The 9,590-nt window shown below is 42.8% G+C and overlaps 2 protein-coding genes across 2 annotated transcripts; both read right to left on the bottom strand.

The window, feature by feature from the left end:
- Positions 1 to 640: 640 nt before the first annotated feature.
- Positions 641 to 5,236, bottom strand: CSUI_007138 (uncharacterized protein; the record flags this gene model as incomplete). The annotated part of the gene is made up of 2 exons (XM_068067288.1): positions 1,585 to 5,236; positions 641 to 1,209 (listed from the first exon to the last, which is right to left on the bottom strand). Coding segments are annotated over exons 1-2 (4,020 nt in total), but the record flags the coding sequence as incomplete, so codon positions are not given.
- Positions 5,237 to 7,461: 2,225 nt separating this feature from the next.
- On the bottom strand, positions 7,462 to 9,576 carry CSUI_007137 (uncharacterized protein). Its single transcript, XM_068067287.1, has 2 exons — positions 9,194 to 9,576; positions 7,462 to 8,400 (listed from the first exon to the last, which is right to left on the bottom strand). Exons 1-2 carry the CDS (start codon positions 9,420 to 9,422, stop codon positions 8,246 to 8,248), a joined length of 384 nt encoding a protein of 127 aa, XP_067920736.1. The 5' UTR covers positions 9,423 to 9,576; the 3' UTR covers positions 7,462 to 8,245.
- Positions 9,577 to 9,590: the final 14 nt, after the last annotated feature.

The following is a 9,590-nucleotide window of genomic DNA, read 5'->3' as shown; positions in this document are numbered from 1 at the left end:
CAGCCATATAACTCCGCCATATATATACATATATATATGGATGGATGTGTATGTGAGTGTGTAGAATAGATCTTATCGGGAAGAGACGGAGAGCTCGACGTGACGACTCGCCCCTACCCAGAAAAGATTGAAGAGGTACATGAGAATATCCTCTCCCCTCAACCTCGACCTCTCTATCTATCTACCTACCTATCTATCTATCTGCCTTTTCTTTATCGATCTCTTTATCTATCTTGAGTCTACGCATCTCAAGTCTCTCTATTTATGTACTTTGTGTGGGTTAGGCAGAGAGATAGATTTGAATCTGACGAGGAGAAAGAGCAGCAGCCCTACGAGGGAAAAAAGTGTGTAGGGTAGATCTCTGTTCCCCCTTCTTCTCCAAGGCAAGTGAAGCTATATAGAAGAGGCGAAACAGCTTTAGGGTGGACAGGAGGAAGAGAGCGAGCGCACTTCATTCATCTAGAGCCTTTTTGATGTATATCCTTCTCTTTCTTCTAGTTTCATTGTCGAGTGACGAGAAGATAAGGACCTGCCTATATATATTTTCACGAGAGATCTACAGGAATGGATAGAAAAGAAGCGGAAGAAAGAAAGAAAGAAAGAAAGGAAAGAAAGACAAAGTTCACTTCTCTCCTTACCATTGATGTATAGCTCCATCCAGAGCACATTCCGTATCATCGTTCTTCCTCTTCCCTTCGCCTCTACAGTGTATAGACAGCAGGAAGGTCTTCGTCGCAAGAATTCCTCGGCTTGCCATAATGGATTCTTGTAGTTTTCTTTCTCTCATGTGTATCTGTTCTCTTTCTTTTCTACGTGTCTCCTTCTCTATCATTCCTTCTCCATACACGAACCCCCTATGTCTCTCTAGATTCTCATCTCTTTCTTGGAAATTTCTTCTTCGAAAAGCTTTGGTGGAAAGCGTTACTACCTCTCGCTTCAACGCTGTTCCCGCATCTTCTGGGGAGAAGTAGTAGAAGAATCTCCTAGGAGGAACGGAATGGCCTGATAAAGCAGAAGAAGAAGGCGCTTCTGAGCCTGAAAGAAGAGATGGAGATCTCTCAGGATGAAGAGAAGAAGAAGAAGAAGAGAGATATCCAACATGAAAGTTGTGCAGGGAGGGAGGCCGGAGGTCTTGAAGAAAAGTCTCATTGCGACGGAGATCAAACAGACGTATCACACCAGACTCAAGGCGACAGCACAAAGTCAAACCTATACAAGGAAAATTAAGAAAAAGAAAAAGAAGAAAAGAACGATGAAGGAAGAGAGAAGGAAAGAGAAAAGGATACGCATTAACCCAGCCATAAGAACGGACTCACCGGAGATAGGGACTCTAGGAGGGAGAGACACACAACGCACGAGAATTGCATGTAAAGAAGAATTTCTACATCCAGGTAGAGAGGGAGAAACAAAGGGAGCATCCAAGGAGCAGCTAGAGTCAAGAGAGACAGGTTAGAAAGACAGAAAGATATACACCTATTTCCACAGTCTCTAGAGACATTTGGGAGAGAGAGAAAGAGAGACCTAGATTGAAGAGACCCAACTTTTTCTTATAGCTTCTGTCTCGTCTTCTTGATATAAACTTACCTTCTTGATCTGCCGCAGTGATCGAGTCATAGTCATATGAAGCCCCACACCCGCAGCTCTCCACCACACCTTCTCTTTCTGTTCTCCTCTCCTCTTCTTCTTCTTCTTCTTCTTCTTCTTCTTCTTCTCTCTCTCTCATCTTGGTATCTACCAAGCTCGACGTGAGTGAAGTAGAGAGATGATCCCTAGGAGGGAGGTGCTGCGACTCTTTCTCTTGATATACAGGAGAGGCTGAAGAGGCATGAAAGCAGCGAGAGCTGCTCTTCTTCTTCTTCTGATATAGTTGGAGTGGCTCTTGGAAGAGAAAGAAAGGAAGAAGAGAAGAAGAGACCCTCGGGTCAAGAAAGAAAATTCCCGTCCTTTTTCTCCCGACTACTAGACTCACACAACGGCCGGCATCCCCACCTATGCCGTTGCATGCACTAAGAGGAAGCACTCGACAACCTTCTATAGGAAAAGAAGAAGAAGAAAGAGAAGAAGAAGAAAGAGAAGAAAGAGAAGAAGAAGAAGGAGGGATTGAATGGCGAGAGATGATCCGAGAGGCGTTCAGATCAAGGAGGAAAGTAGAGCCACAAGACATTAAGACATACATAAAGCTCGACGGAGAGAAAAAGTTTCGGTCTCCTTCTTCTTTTCTTTCTTGAGAAAGAGGAAGAAGAGCCGAATCGACGACCACACACGACGAAACAGAAGAAGAAGAGGAGCAGATGACGGAGGATGATTGATGAAGAAGAGGAATGTGATGGATAGGTGCAAAAAGTGAGGAGATAACCTTCTTTCTTCTTCTCCCTTTTCTCTCTTGCTGGTCTCCTTCTTTTCTTCTTTCTCTTACATGGTTAGACGCGTTCACTTCCTTCCTATCTTCTTCTTCTTCTCCTCTTGGCTCTGCTGACGAAGAAGAATCTCCCTCTTCACTCTCCTCTTCTTCTGGTATGTAATCGAATAGCCGACGGAGATCGTAGAGAAAGACACTAGGAGAGAGAGAGGCTTGTAACGCCCTGTCTCTCTGCAAGAAAGAAGACGGACAGAACGTACGTGAAGAAGAAGAGGAAGAGAAGAAAGAAGAAAGAGATTTCTGTTGGCATGCAACGAGGAGAGAAGTTCCAGGGAGGAAATCGACTGTAGACGTCCACCATGAAGACAAGAGAGAAGAAGATGAAGAAAGAAGATCGTCTAGAGATCTATCATTCTGTGTTGAGAGAGAAAGAAAAGAAGAATCCTCTTCTTCTTCTCCATGGCCAGATGAGGGAGAAGATCCTCCTGACGACAGGAGAGATTTCTCTTTCAGACAGAGAGGAGAAGGAACAAGGTAAAGTATTGACGAAGTTTTGTCGCTAGCTGCTGCATGCGTTACAGCTAGCTGCAAAGATCCCTGAAGCTTCGATACAACACATCGATTGCTGGCTGACTCGAGAGATAAAACGATCGGCACACAAGGGAGAGAAGGAAGAGAAGAAGTACAGGCAACCAAATTCACTCCAGAAGAAAAAGCAAAGGAAGAAAGAGAAGAAGAAGAAGAAAGAGAGTCACTCCTAGATTCCCTCCTATTCGTGTCAGAAGAGCTCATAACGCGACGGGCACCTCCGTCTTGACAAGATTGGACAGAAGAAGAAGAGGAAGAAGAAGAAGAGGGGGGAGGATAGTGTTGTATGGTCGTTTGGTGAATGAAAGGCCTTCTGTACGTCCAGGCTCTTTCCTCTTCAATCGACTGTCTCAAGAGACTTTTGTATGTACTTACGTAATTTCTACGTAACACTCCTAAGCAAGAAGAGAAAGAAGAAACACACAAAGAGTCAGAAGAAGAAGATGAAGACTTCCTCCCCCTACAGCAAGATGTAGAGCACGCCTTCAAAGAAGAAGAAGAGAAAGTATTTCTATGTATATCATTCCTAGAGGGGTGGCGGTTAAAGCCCTGTTGCATGTTATGTGTATCGCTCTTATGAAGAGAAAAATCCTCTCCATCCACACGCAAAGCAAAGTCTTCTTCTTCTTCTCCCGCTTGCGGAGAAGAAGTTGGAGAGAGCCGGTAACGCGAGAAGGAAGAAGATGGAAAAGAAGAGGAAGAAAAGGATCTCTGAAGGAGAAAGAAAAGAAAACACGCTTCGCTCAACGAAGAAGAAGAAGTAGTTGTAGTTGTAGTTGTAGGAGATGAGGGATTGATAAGACATCTATAAAGAGCTGTACATACACTCGACAAGTTAACGAAATCTTGGAAAGTTAGAAACTGAAGAAAATGAAGAAAGAGGAGAAAAGAGGATTCTCTCCCTAGAGACTGTCGAAGGCATGAAGAAGACGAAGTAAAGCTCTCATCTTTTCTCCTTCTATGATTTGTCTCTTCTTCTTCTTTCTCCTTCTTCTTTTTCTCTTCCTCTCTCTTCCCATTCTCTTCATCCTTCTCTTCACCCCTTCTCTTGAACGATAAGAAAGACGTTCTTCTTCCATCTCCAGCTAACTGAGAAATCTCCTTTCTTTTCTTCTTCTCTTCGTCACTCCCACTAAGAGGACCTTCCGTCTTATGCTGTCCCCGGAAAGAAGAAGAAGAAAACGAGAGAGATGAAGAAGAAGGAAAAGAGCAGCAGAGATAAAGAAACTTTTCGAGAGAATCTATCCGATCTTCGTTGTCTTCGACCTTATGCTCTTTCCTGCCTTCTGATGGATCGGCGTGAAGAGAAGAAGAGAGACCTTCTCTCCTCGCACGAGGAGAGGTAGAAGGAGACAAAAGATGAAAGGAAGAAGAAGAGGAGAGAGAAGAAGAAGAAACTCTTCTTCTTCTCTGCTGATACCATCTCCTTTCATTTGCATTGACAAAGCGTGAAGAGATCGAAGATGAAAAAGAAGAAGAAGAAGAAAGAGGAGAAGTCTGGAGAGGCTTAAGCGCCCACCGGGAAAGAGAAGGAGAACGAGAATCTTCTCGATTCATGTGAAAAGGACAGAAGAAAAAGGAAGAAGAAGAAGATGCTTTCTCTCCCTCTTGGCCCTGTTGCTCTTCTACAGATGAGAAAGATACATTCTCTCTCTTATGCTTAGGAAGGGATGCCTCCACCTGTAGATGTGTTTCTTCTGTCCTCTCTCCTCCTTTAACTTCTTTCAAGAAAGAAGAGAAAAGAGGTCTTTCTTTCTCACGCGACAGATGAGAGAAGGCCGTCTTATGCTCTTGTGTGAAAGATTGATGAAAAGAAGAAGAAGAAGTAGACGTCGGAGGAGAAGAAGAAGGAAGTGCGATTTGACCAAGTGTACAGACACCTCCTTTCTCTACATGAAAGCAGATAGAAGAAGATTCTTCATTTCTTCTTTCTTCTCTCTTCTCTTCCTCTTCACATATATCATTAGAGAAAGGGCTTCCCACCTCTTCCTTTCGTGTGAAAGAATTCGAACGAGAAAGACCTAGAATTTCTGTAGAGGAAGGCTTCAAAGAGATCTTCCTTTCACCGTTCTTATCAGCGGAGACCATATCTTCTTTCTCTTCTTCTTCTTTCTCTTCTTCTCTCTTTACCTCTCCTCCTTCACCCGGATCTGAGAAGATGATGTGGCTGTTCTCCTCCTCTCTTTTCTTCTTTCTCTTCTCTCCGTACTGAATTGACTCCTTCAGGAATCTTTCTTCTTTCGGAGGAAAGCTACACCCTTGGGCCACATCCTGTGAAAGGAGATGATCCTGAAAGAAAGTAAAGACAGAAGAAAGAAAAAGATCTTCTTCAGAAGGAGAGTGACACGACGCAGACGAAGAGGAACGAGTGAAGCAAGAAGAAGAAGAATGAGAGAAAGGAGATGAAGAAGAAGAAGGGAGACAACTCATTCTTGAGATAAGGTGGTATAAGATGTATATGTAGAGCTTCTTTGCGTTCTTCTCTCATATTGGAGCTATTTATGAAAGAGGTCTAAAGCATCTATTTGAAGAAGATGCAAAGTAGCAACGACTTGGCGGCTCTTTATCTCTCTAAAAGAGAAGAGACCCTCCCACCTCGCTTCTTTCTCTCTATCTTTCTCTGCCTGCCTTTTCTCTCCTCATTTTCTGTCCTCTTCTTCTTCTCCTCCGTACGCTACGTTCTTCTCAAAGATCTCCAGCCAACTTGGAAAGGAAAGATAGCGACGGTGGAGAGAGGGAGGTGTAGAGACACTCGCCCTGAAGTAAGGAGCGATTCTCCGGGTTTGAGAAGTTTCGTGAAGGGAAGAAGAAAGGAGTCGACTTCTCGGATTTCTTTGGCAAGAAGAAAAGATAGAGGGGAAGACGAAAATACAAAGAGAGAGAAACTTTTCTATAGAAGGCTCCTGCTTATCAGTGAAGAAGAGAAAGTAAGGAAGGTCTGTAGGTGTTCTAAAAATTAAGAAGAAAGATAAATCGCATGCGCATGCAATGGCCGATGCATGCGCATGCGAAGAATATTTAGAATTGCATGCGAGACAACCCCCAGTAAGAAGGACTAGTCAACTAAAAGAGTAGGGGCTGGCGTTTGAGTTGCCTGTGGCTAAAAAGGTCTTCTATGAATAGCCCTGCATATACATCTAGGACTGAGCTAAAAGCGAGCTAAGTATGAGAGAGAAAAGAAGCGAAGGAAAGATCTCCATCACATTTCGTTGCTTTTTCTCCCTTTTCTTTCACGTCTTCTTTTCCTTCTTTTTCTTCTGCTTCTGCCTATTCATCGTACCGACCCTGTGCTGGTAATGATAGATGTGGAGCTTACGAGAAAAAAGAAGAAGAAAAAGCAGTTCCACTTGAATGAGGTGTATGTACACCCCAAGAATTTCTTACCCTCTGTAAAAGTCCATAACTAGAGTGCTACATGAATACATGTGTGAAACCTATTTAGATCTATGTTAATCTCTCTTGTATTTCTACATATATTTATATAACGGAGGTCTTAGGAGCAGAGATTTACTACACCAGTAGATCTATATATCTATATATATATATGCATACGTGTAAATATATACATATACATATGTGCATGTATATATATATATATAGATATACATATGTGTATGTGTACACCCAGCTTAAGACAAAGCAGCGTGTTCCTCCAGACCTCGCTTTCGGCATGAAGAAGATCTTTTTCTTCACTTTTTGAGGCAGAAGTCTTTTGGCTGTATGTCCTATCACGTCCCAACAGAGAACTACACACCTACGCTTCTCCTTCGGAGTTTGATAGCTGTCTTTTCTCCTCACTACTCAAACGAAAGAAGACAGAGAGAACGAAAGACAATTTTGTTTTGCTCCTCTTCTTTCGATTCGAAGAGAGCGCATGCACAAGAGAGGAGGGGAGGAGGGGACGTTAGACTAGGTAATAAGAGTGGCCTTGTGCTGTATGGTCTGTCTTTCTCTCTTCAGAAAACTGCGTCTCTCTTTTCTCATTTTCATTCACTTCGTCACAGATTCATCCAGTCGGTGGCTGCTCTCTACAGCCTACTACGAAGAGCAGTAGAGACCTGAGAGAAGAGTCTCTCTCCCAAGGTCCCGCCGCTCTTCTTCTTCTCCTTGTGAGACATCCTCGATCAAACGTTCTTTTCTTAGCTAGAGATCGACACACGATACCCATACACTTCCTATTTCTACCGTGTGCCTCTTCTTATCAAGTCAAGATTCTCCCCTCAGAGACCGCAAACATCCCTTCTCCTCCCTAGAGAAATACTTATAACGTAGTCATTCCACAGAGTGTGGAAAAAGAGGCTGCAGTGGAAGTAGGAGCACGCACAGTAATGATACTAGTAGTATCATCCTTCACTAAGTTATTCCTGTCGTCTTTAGCAATCCCGTCCTTTGTGAAAGAAAGAGAAAAGAGAGAGCAGAGAAAGAGAAGGAAGGAAGGAAAGAGATTTGCTTTTTTTCGCTGGTCCAACTCGGATGTTGCCACGTCATGATGAAAATTTAACGTGTGACCCCGTTTCTATCGATCTATCTCTTCTTGAGCTTTCGTGCTCTTCATCTCGACTGACGTCTCCACACAAAGAGCTCTTGAAGCGGACAACTCAGAAAAGAAGAGAAAGAACAAAGCCCAAAATACTCCACGAAAAGAAAGAAAGAAAGAAAAAGAAAGAGAGAAAAAGAGGTCTGTCTTCTCTTTCGAGAGCCTACTAATATCTTCGAGTGTCTCCTCCCTGTGAGAGAGGAGAGACACTCCTCTCTGGGGGTTATCCTTTCCTCCTCTCTTTCTCAACGATCTTCAAGGAGAGCTAGCAGGACAGTGAGGAGATAAGTCATCCAGTCTCGTAGAGCTTTTCTTTCCCTTTCTTCTTGCCTTGTCTCAACATCTTTTATTCTCCATGAAACGAGGAGATTTCTCAAACGGATTCGACTGAGTGACACACTTCATCTATCTGCACGTCCTAGCACACATACATATCTGTAGATAGCTTGGAGAGAGATCGATTGATGGCTTGGTAGATAGATCAATTGATATAGATAGCCCTATAGACTCCTTCACGTCCCTCTTACAACATGCATGTTATGGATAGATGTATATCTATCTAGATAGACAGGGTAGATAGATATACATCTATCTATCTATCTACCCTGTCTATCTATCTCTATCTTCTTCTTGTTCTTCTTCTTGTTGTCGTACAGATCAATCATTTTCCTTATGTCTATATCAACAGACGATTTAGATGAGAGAGATACCCCGAGTCTGCCCTTCTTTTTCTTCTTTTGGTCTTCAACTGGTCATGCTGCTTATCGAGCAAGAGCTTCATAGAGAGTGCCTAGACCGAAGATGAAGAAGAGGATTGCACAGGCAAGATTCATCTTATTCTCGTCAAATCGACCCTGAAATAAAAGGCCTGCAACTACAGCTAAAAGCGTCACGCCTGCATGTCCTACACATCCACCTGACGAAGAAAAGAAAAAGAAGAAGAAAGAAGAGTGACGATCTCGAGAACAAGAGACAGAGAGAGAGACAGAGAGAGAGACGGAGGGAGAAGAAACGCCCTTGATAGGATAATGGGTCATCATCTATCCTCTTCCGAAGAGATACACCTATGTATATATATATATATGACTATAGACCTCTCTTGAAGCATATATATATATATATAGTATGTATACATACCTTAGATACACTTACCTGTCCGTCTGCTTTTGATGAATAGAGAAATAAATAAGAGAGAGAGAGAGAGAGAGGTGAAGACGGAGGGAGACATGGAAGTGTTGAGCTAACTTTCTTCTTTTTTTTCCTCTTTCTTAGTGTGCAAGAAGGAATGAGACAGCAAGTCTAACCCTAAGCCCTACCTCTAACGATAGACATCTCTTTCAACATGTACAGAGAACGTTCACTTGGTACATATTCAACTCTTCTCTGTCTCATGATAGGACAGAGAGGAAAAGAAGAAGAAGAAGGAGAGAAAGTGCTCTCTTCTTTAGTTAGTTAGTTGAGACTGTCCCCTGTCTTATCAAATTGTCTCTCTCCTCTTCAGAAAGGCCCCGCAGCAGCAAACGTGGAGTGAAACATGAGGAATAGGTCAAGAGTCGAGATCTTCTTTTCTACGTCAACAACTAACTCGGGAAACCCTCTACGAGCTTCTTCTACTTCTGGGGTGAAGAAGAAAGAGAGACATGTCGCGTTGGGAAGACGACGATCGTTTGCTTTGGAGCTTTCATGAAAAGAAGGAGGAGTTGCGTTACCTAGAAAGACGCCTAGAGCATCTTGAGAGGTCGAGAGGGTGAGAGTAGCGACCATGCTCTTATCTCCAATTTCTGCTGCGGAGATAGCGAGGAAAACTTCCCATAGAATCTTCACAGACGTCGGATGCAGTCCCAGTCTTGTATACTTCAAGATCGCCAAAAAGGACGCAAAGAAAAAGAAGAAGAAGGAAGAGAAAGATGTTGTTAAAAAGAAGCGGGAAGAAGACATGGAGAAAGCGAAGAATATAGGAATGAATGGAGAAGACCGATAGATAGATTACAGATAGATAGATTAAAGATAGATTAAGAATAGACTGAAGAGATAGAGATAGATTTAAGACAGGTAGATAGATAGGTAAATAGATAGACAGATTAAAGATAGATAGATTTAAGAGAG

The sequence above is a fragment of the Cystoisospora suis genome (assembly GCF_002600585.1).
Source record: "Cystoisospora suis strain Wien I chromosome Unknown contig_3707, whole genome shotgun sequence".
Taxonomy (NCBI): Eukaryota; Apicomplexa; class Conoidasida; order Eucoccidiorida; family Sarcocystidae; genus Cystoisospora; species Cystoisospora suis.
The sequence above is the reverse complement of the archived record's forward strand: the minus strand, read 5'-3'. Positions and strand labels throughout refer to the sequence as shown.